General features: G+C 51.4%; 4 protein-coding genes across 5 annotated transcripts; 3 read left to right on the top strand and 1 right to left on the bottom strand.

The window, feature by feature from the left end:
* The first annotated feature begins 14 nt into the window (after positions 1 to 14).
* On the top strand, positions 15 to 14,478 carry mip130 (Myb-interacting protein 130). Of its 2 annotated transcripts, none has more exons than XM_015185946.2 (2): positions 15 to 144; positions 11,405 to 14,478. In XM_015185946.2, exon 2 carries the CDS (start codon positions 11,425 to 11,427, stop codon positions 14,302 to 14,304), a length of 2,880 nt encoding a protein of 959 aa, XP_015041432.2. In that variant the 5' UTR covers positions 15 to 144; positions 11,405 to 11,424; the 3' UTR covers positions 14,305 to 14,478. The 2 variants fall into 2 exon arrangements, with proteins under 2 accessions (XP_015041432.2, XP_002133863.2); XM_002133827.3 differs by lacking the exon at positions 15 to 144 and adding an exon at positions 10,856 to 10,936.
* On the top strand, positions 662 to 8,573 carry Rbcn-3B (WD repeat-containing protein Rbcn-3B). Its single transcript, XM_015185947.2, has 2 exons — positions 662 to 1,314; positions 2,250 to 8,573. Exon 2 carries the CDS (start codon positions 2,344 to 2,346, stop codon positions 6,955 to 6,957), a length of 4,614 nt encoding a protein of 1,537 aa, XP_015041433.2. The 5' UTR covers positions 662 to 1,314; positions 2,250 to 2,343; the 3' UTR covers positions 6,958 to 8,573.
* eIF2Bepsilon (eukaryotic translation initiation factor 2B subunit epsilon) lies at positions 14,477 to 16,909 on the bottom strand. Its single transcript, XM_001354487.4, has 5 exons — positions 16,692 to 16,909; positions 16,504 to 16,628; positions 15,140 to 16,446; positions 14,778 to 15,064; positions 14,477 to 14,718 (listed from the first exon to the last, which is right to left on the bottom strand). The coding sequence occupies exons 1-5, from the start codon at positions 16,782 to 16,784 to the stop codon at positions 14,494 to 14,496; spliced, it is 2,037 nt and encodes a 678-aa protein (XP_001354523.3). The 5' UTR covers positions 16,785 to 16,909; the 3' UTR covers positions 14,477 to 14,493.
* Positions 16,910 to 17,236: 327 nt separating this feature from the next.
* Ocrl (Oculocerebrorenal syndrome of Lowe) lies at positions 17,237 to 21,737 on the top strand. The gene is made up of 9 exons (XM_001354488.4): positions 17,237 to 18,087; positions 18,308 to 18,494; positions 18,554 to 18,815; positions 18,872 to 19,057; positions 19,127 to 19,459; positions 19,523 to 20,399; positions 20,471 to 20,657; positions 20,719 to 20,943; positions 21,011 to 21,737. Exons 1-9 carry the CDS (start codon positions 17,986 to 17,988, stop codon positions 21,184 to 21,186), a joined length of 2,535 nt encoding a protein of 844 aa, XP_001354524.2. The 5' UTR covers positions 17,237 to 17,985; the 3' UTR covers positions 21,187 to 21,737.
* Positions 21,738 to 22,086: the final 349 nt, after the last annotated feature.

The following is a 22,086-nucleotide window of genomic DNA, read 5'->3' as shown; positions in this document are numbered from 1 at the left end:
GCCTTTTCTTTGCGACAAGTTGGCAGCACGACTTTTTATTTCTCTGCTGGCCATTCAAAAGTGTGTGTTCTTTACGAATTGTGTTGTAAATTCAAAATAAAGGGGAATTAAAGTACAAAAAAATTGCACAAACTATATAAAGTAGTAAGTAAACCAATATAGCACTTATATATTTAACGATACCTTGTTAGATTGTTCAATATGATTCGATTTAAGCAATTGTTTGTCCTGCAAACAACTGGACCACTTTCTGCCTGTGTGCCGAGCTATTTTTTTAATGTTTATTTTTACTAAACATATCCTGCGAGTGATTATTAAAACCAGATCAAAGCCTATGGACTTATCTCTGGACGCTTTGAAATGATTTGTGCTTAAATAGGCAGTGCATTGTGCAAAATGCAATTGTGTGTAAAGTGTTGTCCGTTGGGCCAAAAGTAACAACATAGTCGCCCACTCCATGTGGGCTCGTGTTTAAAATGGCCCAAATGCTATGAAAGATGTCGCGATTGCGTTCAAAACTATCTTAGTCATATATTGTCCCATAATTTATAGAAAGTGTCGCGAAAACCATCAAATTATAAACAATTGAAGTAAAATATTAAATTTTTGAAGCAGGGTTGTCGCCCCTTCGCACGCTGGTGTCGCAGTAATCGATTCGGAAGTGTGGCAACACTAAAACTTATCGAAAATCTTACCCCACGGTCGATAAGATATTTTCGTTGCTTTTTTTTCTTCTGCCTCAGTCGTACAAAAAAGGGAAATATGTATAAGAAAGTATAAAAAATCAATTGCTAAAATCAATTGTTTGAGTGCGTGTGTATCGACCATTAGTAGTGCCATTCAAACTTGTACGAGAGAGCAACAGTTCGGACGAATCAAAAACAAAATGGAAATATGCATAATATGAAAAATTGTCAGCAATAACAAAAACAGAAGTAACAACAACAATAACAGCCGCAGAAGCAAAAGCAATATCAACGTGTGTGTTGTAATTGTTAGCCAGCAGCAGCACGTACGAGGGGAAGTGTGCATATGAATTAGAATCGTGGGACGACAGCGACGACGACGACATTGAAGTTCGCTCCTCTCTTATACGCACAACTTGGAATGCAGCAACAGCAGCAGCAGCCGGAGAAAAAGCACGAGACCGAAAAAACAGCACACGGATGCGGATGCGGATGCGGATCAGGATCAATCAATATTCCCAATCAACAAACCCAAGGAATCAAAGCGATTGAGTAGCTATACCACAGCTATCGGGAATCGGGAAGGGAATCACGCGCCACCCCAATACGGAAAACACACCAGAGAAATGTTAGCGAAATTCTAAGTTACATACATATCTACAATTATTGTTGTTGGCGCATTGGCCAATGTGTGTGCGCCCGTGTGTGTGTGTGCGTCTAGTGCCCATTTTCTGCGTAGTTGTGTGTGCGATTGGACTCTAGGCGAATGAGTATGTGTGTGTGTGTAGGCCAGAGAGACATACAGACAGCCAGCAGCAATCCGTTTGGTTTGGGTTGCGGCGATGCCAAATAGTCTCGTCTGCTCAATTAATTTATCGTGCCTCAATTGCTGACAGCCCCGATCCGATCAGTTTCCATGCTAATGCATTCCCTGCCATTCCGGTCGTCCGTCCTTAAAAGTGACTGCGGATCCAAGGTTGCCCCTGCCCCAGCCCGTGCCCCAGCTCGTGTCTGCTCCCGTCTCCAATGTTATTGCTATTGCTATTGCTATTGTATAACCCCAGTTGGATCGGCTCGAATCTCTTGTTTATCTTTGCCATTCCAGTGGCCAGGCACAAAGTACAGTAACAGCTGGCAGCAGCAAACTACACACGAGCAGAGCACAAATGCGTGAATGAGTGGAGGAACCAGTGGGAGTATGACCGGGGGGGAGAGCTGATTCGATTCGATTCCGATAACCCAACAGCCACTCACTACCACAGTCACCTGTTCACGTTAACTGTTATCTCGGAATGTGCACAGAAGAGTGGACACCGTCAGTAGTAGATCTAGACTCGGATTCATGCTACGAATGGAACGGAAAGGAGAGGCACTTCTAGGCACTCCCTGCTCGGGACTTTTAGTTGTATGTCCGTGCTGTTCCGCCAACAGTTGACGGTTATGCAAGCCTGCCCCCGCAATTGCAATGTTTGCAGCTCCCTCTGTACGACCAGGCACTGCTCACACATACACAGGCGCGCACTCGAGGTCGAGCAAATGTTAACTTAAGAATACTTCTTGCAGAGCCCAGAGCAGCCCCGCAAGAGAAGCGCAAGGAGGAGGCAGTAAGGAGTGATTGGGGAACAGGACCAAGGGTAAGGGTGGTGTGGGAGTCACCATGGTGAGTACCAATCTGGTGGTGCCGGTGGTGCTGTGGGGACCCACGGCGCCCACGCACTGCATCTCCAGTGTGTTTCTTTCGGACGACCAGTGCACCCTGGTCACCGGCTGCTACGACGGACAGATTTGTCTCTGGCAGGTGGAGCCCAGCACACTGAAGATGTCGCCCCGCTGCCTGCTGGTGGGCCACTCGGCTCCGGTGCTCTGCCTGGTGCGGGCCTCGCTGCTGCCCGAAAACAACTTCCTGGTGAGCTCCTCGGAGAACGGCGAGATGTGCACCTGGGACCTCATCGACGGCAAGTGCATGGAGGCAGTCAAGCTGCCGCAGGTGCACACACAGATCCAGAGCTATCACACGGCCAATAGCGAGGACATTCGTCTGTTCTGCATCGGCTATTACGCCGAGATCATGGTGATGGACCCGTTCAGCCTGGAAGTAATCTACGTGCTCAGCTCCAAGGTGAAGCCAGACTGGATCTCGGCCATCCACGTGCTCCGGCCCATGCGGCGCAAGGACGACGTGGTCCTGGCCATCACCACCACGGGCACAGTGAAGGTGTGGACTCTGACGGGGAACGAGAACAAGCACGCGGAGCCCATCTACGAGAACGAGTCGAAGGAGATCCGCTGCCTCAACGCCATAACCATGAACTGCTGTGCCCAGAACCAGCGCACAGTGCTCTTGGTGTGCACAAAGTACTGGCAGATCTACGACGCCGGGGACTTCACCGTTCTCTGCTCCGTGATCGCGCCGGCCCGCGAGCGCTGGCAGGGCGGCGACTTCATCACATCTGACCGCGTCATGCTCTGGACGGACGAGGGCAAGGGCTACCTGTACAGGCTGCCCGCCAACTGCATCCCCGACAACAAGGAGTTCCACTCGAAGAGCGTCGTCCGGGACGCCCCCTACCTGTACTACGTGCTCCAGCATGCCGGCGACAAGGTACTCTCCTGTCCACCAGCCATGAAACTGCTGCTGGCCGGAAGCAACGCAATAGGCAATGGAAATGGCAACGGCAGCGGCAGCGGCAGTGGCGGACAGCACAACCTGCTGCGCGGCGACTCTGAGGGGTACATCTCGGTGTGGAATGTGCCGGAGGTACCGCTGGACAACATCAGCATACTGCAGGCCAAGCAGATGCCGCCGCGCGTCCTCAAGCCACACGTGTGCACTTCTCTGGTAGAGGCCTGGTCCATTATGGATCCGCCGCCCGTGGGGATACTGGATCAGCTGTCGAGGATCACCGAGTCCCCGGTTAAACTCACCTCGAGCATATACTTGCCGCAACAGAGTCGGCTGGTCATCGGGCGCGAGGATGGCAGCATTGTGATCGTGCCCGCCACCCAGACGGTGATGATGCAGCTGCTGGTTGGCATCAAGCAGAACTTCAGCGACTGGCCGTCGCACCAGATCCTCTACGGACACCGCGGCAGGGTGAACTGCCTGCTCTGTCCCTCCATGATCCACTCGCGGTACGAGAAGTCGCACCTGCTGTCCGGCGGCATCGACTTTGCCGTCTGCCTCTGGGACCTGTACAGCGGCAGCATGCTGCACCGCTTCTGCGTGCACGCGGGGGAGATCACCCAGCTGCTTGTGCCGCCGGAAAGCTGCAGCCCGCGGATCCTCAAGTGCATCTGCTCGGTGGCCTCGGACCACTCGGTGACTCTTGTCTCCCTGCAGGAGCGCAAGTGCGTTACCCTGGCCAGTCGCCACCTGTTCCCCGTGGTGACCATCAAGTGGCGTCCACTGGACGACTTCCTCATCGTGGGCTGCTCGGACGGCTCCGTCTACGTGTGGCAGATGGAAACCGGCCACCTGGACCGGGTGCTCCACGGAATGCTGGCCGAAGAGGTGCTCTCCGCCTGCGACGAGCAGGCAGGCGAGGACGGGGTTGGTGGTGGCTCCTCGGGGGTGAGCGGCGCCTCGACCAGCGAAATGGGGATGGCCAATCCGGCGGTTCACTTCTTCCGCGGCCTCAAGTCGAGGAACATGAACGCCATCCGCCACGCCACCCAGCGCGGGATCACCCAGCTCCAGCAGCTGCAGGGCCACAACCAAGGGAACTTTGACTTCCTCATGAAGCACCGCAGCAATCCACTGGTGATCCAGGGACTGCGCACCAACCCCAAGGACGCCGAGAGCCACATCCTGTTCTTCGACATCGAGGGACTGATCTTCGAGCTGCACAGCGAGGAGTACGCCCAGATGACGCCGGCCACCTTGGAGGCGCTGGGGGTGCACCTGCAGAACCCGAAGGATGGCAAGTCGATGCACCTGGACGCGAGCAAGAAGATTGGGGACTTCTTCAACAAGGTGAAGAACAAGGCCGTCGACGTGGAGAAGATCCTGAAGGACAAGGACAAGCACGGACTCGTCCAGAAGTTCAAGGAGAAGACGGAGATCGTGGAGAAGAAGGTTCAGGCCAAGGTGGAGAGCTTGCAGAAGGCGGTGGAGTCGCACGAGGAGCAGCAGGACCTGAAGAGCAAGATCGCCTCCAAGATGGAGGTCACCCACGTGATGGAGGTGGCCCAGCTGCTCCTCTCGCTGCTCCACTCGTGGGGCCTGGACCCGCACCTGGACAAGATGTGTGAGACGCGGCTGGGCCTGCTCCGTCCCATCGTGCCCATCTCGTACGGGGTGCTCTCCAAGGCGGGCTACATGTCCCTGTTGCTGCCCACTTGGCAGAACAACTACGACATTCCGCCGGGCCTCCAGCTGCCCTCCAGCTCGAAGAAGCGCCCGCTTCCGGAGGAGCTGCAGCGCCTGGAGCACCTGACCGCCATATTCACTTCACGCCTCCACTGGGAGCTGAGCACCACGCTGACGACTAACCACATCCTGGCGCTGGTAGCCATGTCGAACACGCTGCTGTCGATGAGCGCCGCCTCTTTCCTGCCGGACAGCGAGAAGCACAAGAAGCTGCAGCGCCTGGCTCAGCGGACCGACTCCACGCTGAGCAACGAGGAGGAGCGCGAGGAGATCCTCGCCCACCACATTTCACAGATCAAGCATGCCTGGAGCCTCCTGGCCACCCACCACTGCTTCCTGTTGCCCGACAAAATCGAGGCCCTCGAGCCGAAGAAGTTCAAGCGACCCCAGGTGGAGATGATGGTGAAGCGATGGCAGCACCACTGCATCGAAATCCGCGAGGCTGCCCAGCAGATCCTGCTCGGGGAGCTCACCCGCATGGGCAAGAAGGGGCGAAAGCAGCTAGTCGAAAGCTGGGCTCAGTACCTGCCCCTCTACACCCACACCGAGCCCATCGTGGGGGCCCAGCAGCAGCTGGTGCTCCTCAGCCAGAGCTCGAGCGGATCCCATGCCAGCGTCGGGGCTGGAGGCGGCGGCGGCAGCAACGGCACCCACTCAATTAGTGGCTCAGCTGCGGGTGCCGGGGCGGGAGGAATTCCCGGCGCGGAACAGCACCATGACGAGGACTACGAGGAGGAGGAGGAGGAGATCATACGCAAGCCGTCTAGTCTGTCGGAGCTGAAACGCAAGCAAACCACGGCCGTCATCCTGCTGGGCGTGATCGGGGCAGAGTTCGGGCAGGACATCTCACAAGAGTCGCCCAACCACCGCGGGAGCATCAGCCTCGCCACTGGGGCGACCGGACAGAGCGGAGAGCGCCGCATATCGTCCGTGGTGGAGGGCTTCGGCATAGCCAATAACCTGGCCAGGCTCACCTCGATGGCCCTGGCCCACCTGCTGTATGCGCCGCCCTCGCCCAAGCTGCCCCAGTACACGCCGCTGCGGCGAGCGGCCATCGACCTGCTGGGCAGGGGCTTCACGGTGTGGGAGCCCTACCTGGACGTGTCCAAGGTGCTGCTCGGCCTGCTGGAGATCTCGTGCGAGGGCAAAGCGGTGCCCAATCTGAACTACAAGCTTCCGCTGACGCCACAGGCGGACGCCTGCCGCACGGCCCGGCATGCCCTGCGCCTGATAGCCACCGCCCGACCGGCGGCCTTCATCACCACCATGGCCCGCGAGGTGGCCAGGTACAACACGATGCAACAGAACGCGCAGTCCATCAACGCGCCCCTGACGCAGTCAGTCCTGTACAAGGCCAAGGGCGAGATCCTGCAGTGCGTGGAGATGCTGATCGACAAGATGCAGTCGGAGATCGCCAGCCTGCTGGTGGAGGTCATGGACATCGCGCTGCACTGCGTGGACAGCAACGAGCTGAAGGTCCGCGGCCTGGCCGAGCTCTGCCCGCCGATCTGCAAGTTCAACCAGATCTCCCATTGCTCTCAGACCCGCCGCATCGCCGTCGGCGCCAACAGCGGCAACCTGGCCATCTACGAGCTGCGTCAGAACAAGTGCCAGATGATCCCCGCTCACACGCACCCCATCACCTCCCTGGCCTTTTCGCCCGACGGCAAGTATCTCGTCTCGTACTCGTGCGCCGAGAACCGGCTCTCCTTCTGGCAGACGAGCACCGGCATGTTCGGGCTGGGACAGTCGCAGACGCGTTGCACCAAGGGCTACTCCACGGCCCCCATTCCGGACGTTTCGCGACTCAACCCCATGCGGCTGGCCAAGCTTGTCTGGATCAATAATCGTACGGTGACCCTCATGCTGGCTGACGGCTCCGAGACGCGGTTCAATGTCTAGGGACGCAATCTCTAAGGCAGGAGGGACGAATGTATTTTAGCAGGCAATCAACGCGGGCTTCAAAAGCGACGGCGATACGAAACTACACAACAATAATTATTATGAATGAAAACGAAAACGAAGCCAATTTATCTAAGGATTATGTTTCTGCAAACGACGCCAAGCAAACGAAAGGCGCGAAAAGAAGCGGCAGCAAAAGGATAAGGAAACGGAAACGGAAAAGGGCAACAAAATCATTGCGATCGATGCGACTCACAAATTAATTTTGTTATTTATTTATATATCCTACAATATGTGTATGTATATTCTATCTATATATTCTGTATCTTTATGTATTTTAATGTATGTATTAGACGATTTTAACGTATCGTACCTTCCACTGTTGCGGCACGGCAGTACGCCAGGTGTTCCCCCAATATGGCAGTGAATCCGTGCATCCACCTGTATGCCCCAGTATCCCCTGCTAATTTTATTCCTAGAGCTACATATATTTTACCGATTCGCCGAACGTGCACAGCACGTGTTTTACCTCCTGTTCCAGTTCCAGTTGCAGTTGCAGTTGCAATTTCTGTTCCTGTTTGTCGTTGTAACCTACCTACAGAGAAAATATTACCTATATCCAAATATTAACAGTCGCCAATAATTACTATAGTGCATACTACCGTTCCGACCTACAGGCATGTGTATACAAAAAGCAAGCAAAAACAACCACAACAACATCAACAACCACAGAAAGAGGAAAACCTTGTAAAACAAAGAACGAAAAGCTGTTATTATGATTACAAACTATTATTATTATTATTAATATTATTACTACTATTGTATGCTACTATTATTACTATTATTATCCATATTTGTTATACATAATGTATTGTTATATATATATATATCTAAAGAACCTAAACAGATGTATTGCAAAACGTTACAAAAAGTTACAAAAGAAAGAAAAGCAAAAGGCAAACAAACCCACTAAATAACTAGAAAATAGAGCCAAGTGTTTTTTTTTTTTCTATTGCTATCCTAATTGTAACTACTATTATTATAATTACTTTGTTTTTCGATGTAACTCGGCCTAGGCGCCAGGCGTATCTAAAGTAAGAACTCTTTGTTTTTGTTTCGTTCTGCGGAAACTGTACAGATAATTCTGTGTAAACAAGAACACCCACACACGTGCATCATTTATTCTGAAGCTCGGAGAAGGCGGATAAGCATGGAGTGTCGAGTGTCGAGTGTTGAGCGAGGAACCAACCGCTTGCCGAGCGCGAAATGTATCCGAGAAACTATTTATCCTAAAAACATACGATATGTACGTTATTATAGAATGGAAATTGCAATGTACGCAATCTTTATGTATCTAATACCTGAAACACACGCAAGCGTCCATGTTGCATGTGTATCGAATTGTATTGTGAATGAATGTATTGTATTTGCAAATATTGTATGTGCTTCACCTACGAACTACACTACATGTATGCACATATGCATAGTTACATACGAGGTCCTTCAATCAAAGTATTACGCAACAAAATGAAACGAAACGAAACGAAATGAAGCAACTAAACCAATTATGTACCGCAGCATACAGCAAATAAAGTCAAACATGAGGAAACCGTTAATATTCCAATCATTCCCTTGACCTTCTGCAGAACCGACAAGAAGGGGTCTGCGTGCGAGACACAGAGACTCATCAAGCCATCAAGCGTACCATTCACATGGGCAAGTGGCGGTGCTTATCTCTTCTATGTGCATAGATCTCTCGTATAACTTTATAAATATCGTGACCACAAGCAATTTTCTCTCCCTTTTCGGTTCAGACAAGACACCACGAAAGCGTCAACCGTCATTCGCGAGTACATAGTATGTACATTAGGGTTCCGCTTATTTGTGTGCGCGAAGAAAATGCGTCGAAAGATAAGGTCTGCACCTCTAAACATTGTTTAAATAAGCGCAACCCCAATGTAAATAAATACTTGAGACCTGCATGAAGCCACAGTATTCATAGAATCACAGCTTTACTTATGCCCCTTTAGTGCATTCGATCTTTATTCGATCCTGCCTTCAGTCGGATTCGAATCACCCCGAATCACTAAAGAGTTTCGTTTGTATGCGGAGAAATCCCTTTGTGTATGCGTGGACATGTGCAGTATGCATGCGCAACACTATTGCACACACGGAAATCGGTATCGTGCATGCACAAACATGTTGTGTACTCGGCACCCACCCATGACGCACCCACAGTCGAACAAAGGCCCTCAGGCCGAGGGCGAATCAAAAAAAACCAGCATTTTGTATGCTGCTTTATCGTTCTGTCTACCAGAAAATCAAGTAGAGAGTGAGCGAGAAAAGAACCGAGTCGATTCGGGATTCGCTTTATTTGGTCCGTTTTGGCCGAGCTATTCGAAGTTATGAGAAAGCTGAATCGCTGATTCGGTTGTCCGTTTATGCAGAGCGCTAGGACACACACTTGTAGATCCATGAACTTGAGTATAACAGCAATGGAATTGAAGGTTACTGCTGTCCTGAGAGCTTTTCCATCGTGATTTTTGAGGAAAAATCAATCCGGTTTATCCGTTAAATAATTCCATTTTCTATAAGAAAGAGCTTTTCCATCGTGATTTTTGAGGAAAAATCTATCCGGTTCATCCGTTAAATGATTCCATTTTCTATAAGATTTTACAGTTTTATCGGCGTTATTTTATTATATAATTTTTTAAAATTGAATTCAATGAAAAACGATCGTTAACCAAATGGTACTTTCAGAGTCGCGGCCCAGGGCGACTGTACCCATACCCGGTACTCATTCAGTGTATCAAATGTACATACATATTTATCAGGAGTCATTATCGTTCGCTATCCGCAAAAGGTCCCGATTGATTAGTTGGTGAAGGCGGGTAGGACATGGGCATAGGAGATACCGGCTATCTCTATCAATTCTCGTTAAGAAAGAGAGAGAGAGAGAGAAAATACATAGAGCGAGCACATAGCAGGGGATCTGCAATGGGTAATTCTGGCTATATTTTCCACAGAATTTTGTTATTTTACCACTTATTTTCTTCGTAATAATCACGGTTGATTACAAGTTTAATTACACTAAATTTAAAAAAATTTACATTCAGTAAAATACTCTTTTTTTTTATATGCAAAATATGAAAAACTCTCTTGAAAACTGTAATACTTTTTCAACTTTCGCCTACATTTGTTGATTCAGAGTGTAATTTAACGGGGATCGAACAGTGACCCGATCTGCTTCAAATTCTTGATATTTTGATATATTTTAGTAATATGTAATTTCGCCTCAGCAAATTTGGTTGATCTAGATCTTAAAGTGTCTGAGAAATAAAACAATAGGGCGGACCATGATGAAATTATGCAAGGTGGTCCGCAAACGCAACGCGCCCTCTTTTCGGGTCTTATTTTTCTCAGTACGACTCGTTTGCTTGTTGCAAGTGGCTCCATGTTACGGATGTTCACAAAACTCCAATGCCAAAAAACATTTTCAAATACACCGCATCTAATAGATGAATTTGTCTCAAAAGCTAACAATACATATATCTGTATCTGTGTCTGTGTCTCCTCTCACATCAAACATGGCGTCAAAGTTGGCTCTCAGTTGTGCTGAGCGTAAAATAAGACCCAAAGAGAGAGAGTTTGCGGACAGACACACATGCCTATGTATATAGACTCGGCTTTGATAATGATCCAGAACACATGTCTAAACATTATGGGGTCCGAAACACATATCCAATTAAACAAACAAAGGCAGAGCTAGTTTTATTCAATGAGATATTTTCTTGTCCGCCGATCTGGCTATATTTTTGAGCAATGGTTCACCCCCAGTTCACGAGAACACCATCGCGAACCGGTTCAAGCTTCAAGCTTCATTAGAAAATGCGACTTTGATGTCAAGTTAGATCAGTGGTCGACACGGCCCTATCTTCTGGGCATAGGAGAGCGTTCTACTGCAGCGCTGCCGCTACAGGTACAGTACAGGCTACAAGAGCGATCCGGCGCCGTTTTGCCTGCTGTGAACGCACTGCAAAACGTGTGATAGGAGGTACGAGCGGTGGGAGGAGGCTACTGCCGAAGACAACCCAACCCCAGAACAAACACTGCCACCGCCTTACCACAAAGCTTCCAAAGAACATTTGCTATAGTCGGGCTAGAATAAGAATAATCAGATAGATCGAAAAGACCTTCCTTTGGCACTGTTGCCCGAATACTGTTTACGTTTACCCTCTCCCTCGACAATTGATAAAAGTATACTCGTACTTGTGTAAGTATCTCCAAAGCCCCAAAGAGTCAACAGCCGTGCCTGCCGAGTGTTCCGATTTCAGGAAAAGTAAGAAGAAATCTTGGGTTGTAGGCTGTAGGCTCACTACTTGTAGGAGTATTAGCTTGAATGTTGTTTTCTAGATCTTCAACTGTCTGTTTTCTCTGGTCCTTGCAGCTTGTATTCGCCCAGTGAAAATGCCCGTCGCAGAAGCTACCAAAGGCAAGGGCAGGAAGGCAGCAGCCGTTTCTACAGCCGCTGCCGCTGCCGCAAGGAAGAAATCGAGTGAGGAGGAGGCCACCGCTAAGCCAATGGATCACGACGATGACAGCAGGAGCGACAATGAGCAGAAAAAGGATGCCGGGGCTGGTGATGTCGATGTGAATGCAGGCGAAGACGACACAAAAGAGGGGGACGCCACAGCCGAGCCTGAAGCAGATCTGGAGCATGACGAGGACGATGAGCAGGATAGCAACGAGAACAGCGAACCGGAAGAGCAAGTGGATCCGCCGGCCTTCAGCCTGGCCACGCTAGGACTGCAGCGCGTGGGCAGCGCCCCACCACCCAAGCCCAAGGTGACGAAGGCTCCCATCCTAACGCTGAATGCCCGTGGAATGCCCGCCCGAATTCGCAAGAGAAACAAGCTCTTTTACGACGAGAATATTATCAACGACGACAAACCGTTGCGCATGAGCCTTGCCCCAAAGAAGGTGTCCGGTCGCCCGCCCCTGGGCGCCGGTAGACCTGGCAGCGGCTGCTCAGGGAAAGTGGCCAACACCGCCCCCGCCAAGGTGCTCAAGAAGCGCAAGGGCGTCGTCTCGCGCTACATGCGCTCCAGCGACAACGGATCCAGCTCCACCTCAGCCGGCAGCCAACATCAGATGACGGCAGCTGGCAACAAGAACAAGAAGACGCCAGCCAAGGGTCAGGCTGCCAGGCAGACACAGTCCGCTGGCAAATCGAACCTATCTGGCCACAAGTCGGGCAAGGGCAGCGGTGCAGCATCCGGAGGAGCCAAGGGTTCGGCAGCCGCAGCTGCTGCCGCGGCCACTGCTGAGGAGGAGGCTAGCCAGGCTCAGGCCCTGTTGGCGGCCAACAAACGGGTGGGCCAGGCGATCGGGCTCCGCCTGCGCAACCTGCTGAAGCTGCCTAAGGCCCACAAGTGGGCCATCGCCGAGTGGTTCTACTCGTACATAGACAGGCCGCTTTTCGACAGCCGTGACGAATTCCTGAACCACGTGAACGAGCTGGACCCGCGCCTGGGGACGCGTCAGCTCAACCGACACGAATGGTCGACCATCAGACGCCAGATGGGAAAGCCTAGGCGCTGCTCACCCAACTTCTTCAACGAGGAGCGCAAAGAGTTGGACAGGAAACGAAAGCTTATGCGCACTCTCCAGTCACGCAAGCCGGGCGAGCTGAAGGACTCCGTTCTCCTGGCGGATATGCCCGATAAGATCCCCATGCCACTGCCGCTGGGCACCAAGGTGACGGCTCGGCTGCGCACCCCCCAAGACGGCATCTTCTCCGGCACTGTCGCCGCCTACGACTCGCTCAACGCCACGTACCGGGTAACGTTCGAGCGGCCCGGCCTGGGGACCCACGCCATACCGGACTTTGAGATAGTGTCGGAAAACTTTCACGAGATGCTGCCACTGCACAGCTTCACCAAGGACTTCCGTCCTAACCTGATGAGCATCTACCAGACCAACAGCCTGGGCTTTACCACCAACCTGGGCTACACGGCCAGCCTCTCCAGTAGCTATCTCCAGAAGCGTCCCTCCGCCAATGGGAGAAAGGCAGGCACAGGACTTTTCGGCCCTCAGAAGCACCTGGCAAGCAATAATGCGGCGGCAAGGAACGCTCTTAGCATGAAACTAAACAAGAGTGATCCCCTGCTGGGTCAGGACGCCATCGGGGAGAGCCCGATACGGCCGCAGCTGATACGAGCTCACAGGTACTCTAACAAGCTGCTGGAGCACCTTGTCCACTTGGAGAAGCATATCGCGGTAAAGGCCGAGCGCATCAATCGCCTAAACAAAATGAACTCCACCGCGGAGCTGGCCATCGACGACATGATGGGCCATGACGAGGCCGGAGAACGCCACCGCCGTCAGATCGCCGACAACTTCCAGCGCCAGTACGCCTACAACATCGTCTCCATTGAGCGCATCAATACCGACCTCATGTATGAGCTCACCAAAGTACAGGAGCTCTCCTCTACGCTGACGCGAAATCCGAATGTTCAGGCCATGATCTCGCCCACGTACCTGCGCGAGGAGTGTCGGGCCAAGGCGAACCGGACGGTAGACGGCATGAACAATGGCCTTGTGAAGAACGAGCGCATGGTGACGCTGCTAAAGAACCTCACCACGCTGCTGATAGTCACGCAGAACCTCGGCGGAGACTGCCCAGTTGGCAAGGTCAGGCAGGTGCTCGAGGGCTGCATGGAGGAGGTGCGCACCAACCTTGTGAGCGCCGATAACATGGATGTGTTCCACAAGAGTGTCCAATTGCGGCTGGAGTTCATTGCCCAGGACATCACTCGGAATCTCGAGAAGCGCAGGCTCAGCCGGGCGGCTGCCGAAGATGTCAAGTCGCCAAAGACACCCAAAGAGGAGGGGACCGATGAGGAAAATGATGCTGATGCCGACGACACCTCAAAGTGCAAAGAGAAGGAGGATAAGAAAAAGAAGGCAGTCGATGCAGACGATTCTGGCAAGGTACTAGCACATAGTAAAGCTGATGACACCACAGAAGCTGGAAAAGAGACAAAGCAGCGGCTGCAGGAAGACAAGCGTGAGCGGATGGACGTGGACAGTGCAGGGCAGCAGGCAGAAGGCGAAGATGACGAGAAAATTGACTCCGAGGCCGAAACAGACAATGCAGAGCAGCAGCGAGAGGATGCACAGTCGCCGAATCCCGCCGTCACCGACGACTCCCAGATAACCATCGAGTCGGTGAAGGAGTCCGAGGATGAGGAGGAGGAGGAGGCGGATATGGTCGGCGTTGAGCGGCTGAACCTAGAGGAAGGGAACTCCGACTTCCAGCATGAATTCATTTATGAGACGAAGTAGAGACGTAATCCAAAACAAATGCGATTAATTTGTCGCGCTTTTTTAGTTTCCTTTTTTTCGATGGACCATTTCATGGTCTGGATCTAGGTTAATCAAATGTAAGAGGGGACTATCAGCAAGATATCTCCGAGGAAAATATCGAGAAGGCGTTGCAATAAAAGGTGTAACAAAATAGTGGCAGTCTTTGCTTTATTCACTGAAATCCTCTTCCTCGTCGTTGTCATCCTCTTCGCTGGACTGATTCAGCCAGTCGACCAGCTTGACGAGGCTCTGGCGCAGCTGGGCATGCTCCTGGCCACCGAGTTGGGCATACCACGCCTGGATGGCATCCTCCGACACGAAGTCCTTGTCGTATAGGTAGTGGACAATCTGCGAGATCTTCTCCTGCACCAGCGGATTCTCTTCGTACACGTCCTGAAAGCAATCACTCATCATTCAAATGCCCCTCATACCCTCATCCGCAGATGACGCACCTCTAGGGCTTTCAAGCAGTCCAGCATGGCTTCCTCGCTCTTAATGTAGTTTGAGACCACGGGTCCCAGCTGCTTGAAGGCGGCGCTGATGGCCACCAGCACATTGTTGTTAGCCGGCTCGACGATGCACTGCATACCGAACACGGCCTTGACCACATTGAAGTTAACCTCCTTCAGGGACATGTTGTAGGCATAGCGCGAGGAGTTGATCTCCAATATGAGGAAGTCCGGATTCGACTTCTCCCTGAAGCCGCGGGACAGCGAATCGATCACCTCGCTTAGGAAAACTAGAATTGGGGAAAACGCAATTAAATTCAGATCTAGACCCAACGTGCATTCAGGTGCATCTCATCTCATCTCACTGTTGGTGTCGTCGGGTAGGGGCGTGACGGCTCGCGACCCTTCATCGTCGTCGTCGCTGACGTCGCTGCAGTAGCTGATGTCGTCCAGTGGCGCCATCAGGTCACCCATTTTGGGTATGCAGAGCGTCTGCTGGGGCAGCAGCTCCTCGTCATCCGAGTCGTCGGGATCCCCCGTGGTGATGTCGCTCACGATGTAGGCCTGCGGTCCAATGGCCTCTAGCTCCACTGCCTCGTAATCCTGTTCCTGCTCCTGTTCCGCCCTGCGTTGTGTGCTCGGTGAGCTAGTGACCAGGGTCTTGGCCAGCTTCGTTTTTCTTGGGAGCACGCACTTGGCGCCCACGACGCAACCGGCGCTGATATCGCAGTCCGCTTCAATGACGGCGCTGGATCCCACCACGCAGTGTTCCAGCCGGCAGTTGTCTTGTATAGTCACGTTGGCCATCAAGAACACATTGCTCAGCTGACAGTTCTTTCCGATGCGGCAGTTTTCCCCAATGACCGTGTCGCTGATTACAGTGCCTGCCTCCACATGGCTGCCCGCCTGGATCACCACATTCTCACGCAGCGCTACCTTGGACACGTGCGCCTCGTGGCTTTTGTAGATGTTGTCCTTGTGAAAGACGTACTGCTGGTGCAACTTGTAGACGCCCATGTCAGGAACGAGTGGGTAAGCCCAACGGTTGATGATGTCCCGGCTTACAAGTTGGTAGGAGGGCCAGTTATTGACTTTGTGCGCGTACTGGGCGGCCGGCAGCAGGGCTACGTAGATGCGGCTGTCCAGCAACTCCTCGTTGATGAGCAGACCACGCACGAAGTCGTCGCGCGTCTGGAAGTCAAAGTTGTCGCTAAATAGCGAAAGCATCGAGGGTGAGCCGATCGCGATTTGCGGGTCCAGGAGGTTGTGATGCAGCGCGACGCAAGAGTTTCCAAGAAATACGTCAAGGGGAATCTGGTAGCGCGCTTCCTTGTGGTTCATTCGCAGGCGCTGGTGATAGTGGAGGCGCGCATTTTGCTTATCGACAGCAATGAGAAGCTCGTTACCGGTGCGGGCATTAATTGCGCACTCCTTGAACACCAGTGTGGCAGCTGTGCCCTTGTCGAACTTTGCCATCCGCTTATGCTGGTCCAGAACCGGCCGTAGGTCTGCATTGGTGACAGTATCAGCGCCCATAAGGATGAAATTACCCCGGATAAGGGCCTTGGCGTCGAGATCTCGCATGGCATCGCCGAAACAGCGGCATCCCTCGCCCCCGATCATGTGTACAGTCATTTTGAAGGACCAGGAGGCATACGTGGCAATCCCTGCCCTGTGAACATAAAATATTGAACGGAATCGAACAAAGTGTGACTAAATGATTGTTTACTTGATGTGGTCGCGTATTTCCTGGAGGTAAAGGCTGGCATAGACGAAGACTTCCTCGACTCCGCTGCGATTCAGTGCTATCAATGCATAGTCCAGCATGCTCACGTTGACCAGGGGAAGCAGGGCCTGCGCGGAGAGAAAGGAGGCACGCTATAAAACTTTCCGAGGCGGAAGTGGGCCAATAGCTACCGTAGAGCCTTCGTCGGAAAGCGGCTTGAAGTTCCATACATTGTTGTCGGCTATGAGCACCGCCTGGACGATTTCCTTTTCGAATTGTGCCATGCTATCTAACCAAACGACGCTTTCCCGTATTGGATACTAGAGCCTCAGCTGATATGGCAGTGTTGGTAGACCGCTGTTACACCTTGTTATGGGCGGTCTTAGAGAGAGCCGATAGTCTGGGCTGGGAATCTAGGTTATTAATTAATATTGTTAAAAATAGATAAATAAGAAAATATAATATGAAAGTCAAGTGTAGTTATGAGTGCGTAGACAACGGTAGTTGCGTGGGACGAGAGCGAGAAGAAGAGCGGGACCCTGAATAGAAAAAGGGAGCGCGCGAATTCAAAATGTGGCTTTCATGGAAGGGAGGGACCACGCTAGGGATAATAATATCAAATATCCCCGCTGAAGAGAGTGCCAACGGGGACAAGCTTGGTTGAAAAGTTGGTTTGGTTTTTTTGTTTTTGTTCATCCGTCCGCTGGTCTATCGGGTCGGAAACAGCCCTGACTTCCCCGTGAGCTAGCTGGGAACGATAGGCCAGGGTGGTAAAGAGGCGGGTCGTAACAACTTCCACTGAGCAGGTTTCGGTCCCACGAAAGAATACTATAAAGCCACAGTAATGACATGTTTTTTGAGCAGTTATTCACGCGTGTGACAGTTTTCGTGTGAGATGTGAACTATGTAATGGATGCAATCCATTCAATCACGGTTATGAACAATTCAGAATCGAAACCTGAAATTTAAACGTAATTATCGTCATCGCCGATGAATAAGTGGCTGCCTGTGTTCATATGTGTGAGAGACAGCGTCCAGCGTCTGTGATACGCCCGCCTTGACGGAAAATGAGAACCCCGAGACAACAGCAACAACAACGATAAACCGAAGCAGAAACAAACAAACGGCTACGGTTTCAACCAAGAGCAGGGTCAGACCAGAGCCCGAGCCCTCAAGTTCGCCCTCGCAATCGAAAGAAACGCCCATTTCGCATCGGAATTCCAATCCCATACGCTCGTCATTAATGTCACTTTTCGCTGCCGCGGCTGACTGGCGCGCCAACTAAAAATAGAAAAGCAAACAACTATCCATATCGAAGCAGTTGCCACAGCACATCACAGAAGCCAAGTATTTTTCTGCATTGCGAGATTAAAAACAACGAACAAAAACGCCGGAGCCACCTAGACTCGGACCGACATCACAAACACAAGGAACGAGGGAACGAGGGAAGCCAACCAAAGTATCAATCAATCAATATTCCTGGCAATGGAAAGTGTGGGCGACCACGTCCCGAATGGACTGACAGGGGTCAAGTCGAACCTGGAAATAGTCAGGGAGCGTTTCAAGGAAGACGAAATAATACTCTATGTAAGCCAACGCGACCCAACCCAACATAACCAACAAAAAAAACACAAGAAAAAGCCAAAACAAACAATGTCTCCAGCGACGATGAATAATTATCGGCTGTACGGCACGGAGCTTACGTGGTCGCTACACAGGCAGTGACGAAAGACAGCTCCGAGCATACGTACATATATGGCCGCTCTTCTCTCCCAAAGATAACACTTTTTGGTTTTTTATGTTCCAGCTATTTGAGGCTTATCAGATCAAGGGACCCGAAGACGCCAATCGACTACTGGCGCTGGTTTCTTCGGAGTCCGGCGGGACGTTTGCCATCATCTCGTTTTCGTTCGTGCGCACGCCGCTTACATCTGTAAATGAGTTGATCGTCAACAAAGTGTTTGCCATTGATGAGAGTTTCCAGCTGCAGCAAGGTGAGATGGAGGCTCCTATAATTTATTGATGTATACATAAGTCTAGGTGTTGCCCATAGATTGCAAGGGATCGATCACGGCTTACCAATTTGACCTGTCCACGGCCGAGGATGGACCCATCAAGTACTATTTCTATCCAAGTGAGAGCGCCAGCTATGAAGAGTTCGTGGCCAAGATCATTTCCTGCAAGAGTTCCATGGCCCGAAGCGATCCCGAAACGGTTCTCAACTTCAGATGGCTGAACGACTACCGCCAAATCGGCGAGGTCAAGCAGGAGCTGAAGAAGCGCGAGAGCGAGTACATTGTCTACAAGGATATTATGTGAGCAGCCTCTGTCCCACCCAACACCCACTAATATATATGCTCTTTTGTTGTAGAATCTATTGCGCCACTTGGAACGTGAACAACAAACCTTGCTGCGACAGCCCTGACGGTCTGCGGTCCTGGTTGGGATGCAGCGAGCGGGCTCCTGACATCTATGCCATTGGCTTGCAGGAGCTGGACACTCCTGCCAAGGCCATGCTTAACTCCACCCAGGTCCAGGCCAGTGTAGCCCAGTGGAAGTAAGCGCAAGACCCACTTCCCACTGAAAGCTCGCACATACTCATTTCTTGCATGTCTCGCATTTGCAGCGAAAAAATGGTGCAGAGTGTCCATCCAGATGTCGAGTACGAGATCCTGCAGTACCACCGTCTGGTGGGCATCATGCTGACGGTGATCGTGCGCAAGCAGTTGCGCCAGCACATCCTGCGCTGCCGCTTTAAGTCCGTGGCACGTGGCGTTCTGAACACGCTGGGCAATAAGGGCGGAGTGGCCATCAGTTTGCAGTTGAACGAGGGACACATTTGCTTTGTTAACTCCCATCTGGCCGCCCACATGGGCTATGTGGAGGAGCGCAACCAGGACTACAATGCAATAGTGGACGGGCTCCGATTCGACGATGGTCGCACCATCAGCGATCATGAGTAAGCTCCGAGTACGAGTACAATGAAACTTACACTTGAGTTACTTTTTTGTCCACCTTGCAGCCACATCTTCTGGCTGGGGGACTTGAACTATCGCATACAGGAGCCGCCCGGGCAGCAACGACCCGGGCCGCTGACGGATGCCCAGACGTACGAGCTGCTCCTACAATACGACCAGCTGCGCCAGGAGATGCGCAAAGGCAAGTGCTTCGAGGGGTACACAGAGGGCGAGATCAAGTTTCGGCCCACGTACAAGTACGACCCGGGAACTGACAATTATGACAGCAGCGAAAAGCAGCGAGCGCCCGCATACTGCGACCGAGTGCTGTGGAAGGGCACGCGCATCGAGCAGCTGGCCTACAACAGCATTATGGATATACGACAGAGCGACCACAAACCCGTCTACGCCGTGTTCCGGGTCAAGATCAAAACTCGCGACGAAGTCAAGTACAAGCGCGTGCAAGAGGAGGTACTGAAGGCGGTGGACAAGCGCGAGAACGACAACCAGCCACAGATCAGCGTAGAGAAGACTGTTATCGACTTCGGACGGGTGCGCTTCAACGAGCCGTGCATGCAGGACTTTAACGTGTACAACAGCTGCCCGCTGCCGGTCGACTTCAGCTTCAAAGAGAAGGACATCCACGACATATGCGAGAAGTGGCTGCAGGTGGATCCACGAAAGGACAGCCTGATGATCGACTCGGCGCGCAGCATACGTATTAAGATGGTCGCAGACGTGCACACGATCAGGGGTCTACTCAAAAAGATCCGCACCAGCGACAACTTCGACATCCTCATCCTGCACGTGGAGAACGGACGCGACATCTTCATCACAGTCACGGGTGATTACCAGCCCAGCTGCTTTGGCCTCTCAATGGAAACGATGTGTCGCACTGATCGCCCGCTTAGTGAATACTCACAGGAGCAGATCAAGCACCTGGTGAGTCCTTAGTCCTTAGTTGCCAAACGTGACGCCAAGGCATTGAGTTAACTTATTCTATGGGCATGCAGATGAATGATGACTCACAGGAATATTGTGTGACGATGCCACGCGAGTTCTTTCTGCTCATCGACTACTTGCACAAGCAGGGATCCAAGCTTGAGGGCGGATTCCACACTTTCGAGCCGCGAAAATCTGTGAACGCACACTTCAATGTGGTGCGCGACTGGCTCGACACGTGGTCCGACGAAGAGTTTCGTAAGTTGTGCTAAAACCACATATCTACACCTGACTGACACCTGATTTTCTGCGACTCCAGCTGGAACTCCACAAAGCGCTGCACAGGCGTTGCTGCTCCTGCTGGACCTGCCCGAGCAGGCGCTGCTTGAGCCATTTGTCGAAGATCTGCTGGCGTGCAATAGCAAGTCGAAGGCCATGGACTACATAGCCCTGCTCAGTCCACCGAAACGCAATGTATTCATGCACTTGTGCATGTTCTTGCGCGAGGGCATCGAGTGCCAGTACTACGAGCTGCATCAAGTCGGTGCGTCTTTGATTATCTTATTCAGAACTTCTGAAAATCGTATTAATCGTTAATTTCCTCTGCGCAGCTGTCACCTTTGGTCGTATTCTTCTGCGGAGCAGCGAGTGCAAGGCCTGGCCGGACTACAAAGTCCGTTGCAGTCAATTTATGCGTCTGTTTATCGAAAGCGACGGTGCTGATTCCCTGGCCAATAGAAACGAAGGAGCTGGAGCGGGATCGAAAGCCGACCTACCAGCAGCATAGTTATTCAGTAAAATGTCGATATTTATCTATATTCATAGGGTTAATGTATTTATTTTACTTGTTGGTACTTTGTTGGAACGCCTACGAGAAGGTTCCGTCCGGCATTTATGTACGTTTCTCTGTTTTACATGTTACTTGTTTATAAAATCCCGTTCGAGATGTCCGTCGCGTGGCATGCTCTTCATTCCAACTCCCTTCTGGGTTCTCCTCGAATTGTTTCGTACTTTAAGTAGTTCTGTGTTGAGGCAAGTGTTAATCTTCCCTATGCGACCCACTCGAAAGTACCAAAAACATGGAGTCACACGGAAAAGTGCAGGCAGTCTAAGACATTGAGCCTGCTCAGACGTTTAATCTTGTCAGGTGAATATCAGTTTTACGCTTAACAACACAACCCCTGGCTCTCACGCATGAAAAAACGAATCTGGAGACCGATAATCACTGGAATTTCATGTGGAAATAGACCACATAGCTATAAGTATGTACATATAGCATTCAGATGTACTATGTATTGTATTGTGGGCTTAGAAATTTAAATACACGAACGTAGCGTACGAGCATTAGATTAAATCCACAAAAATGTCAAATTGCGCCACGCCCTGGTTTCAGTTTTGTCTGAAAATAATTAAAATTGTTGAATACTACTTTTATTAAGATGGTTTTTGGTATTCGTTTCAAGAATTGTGGGTGGGAAAAGCTTTGTGTATTGCCGAATAAGACACACTCAGTTCAGGCCTTTCCGTTTGCCGTGTATCCGTATTCGCACTTGGAAAGGTTAACGCCCATGATGACGGAACAGAGGTATCGGCTTCAATAAAATTGGTCCGTGATTTGATAAGAGTCCAAGAGTCGAACGATTGCAACTGCAATTGTTTCCGCTTGGCGCTCATATTGACTGCATGA

This window comes from Drosophila pseudoobscura, chromosome X, assembly GCF_009870125.1.
Source record: "Drosophila pseudoobscura strain MV-25-SWS-2005 chromosome X, UCI_Dpse_MV25, whole genome shotgun sequence".
NCBI lineage: Eukaryota > Metazoa > Arthropoda > Insecta > Diptera > Drosophilidae > Drosophila > Drosophila pseudoobscura.
Note: the sequence above shows the minus strand (reverse complement) of the source record. Positions and strands in the feature narration are given on the sequence as shown.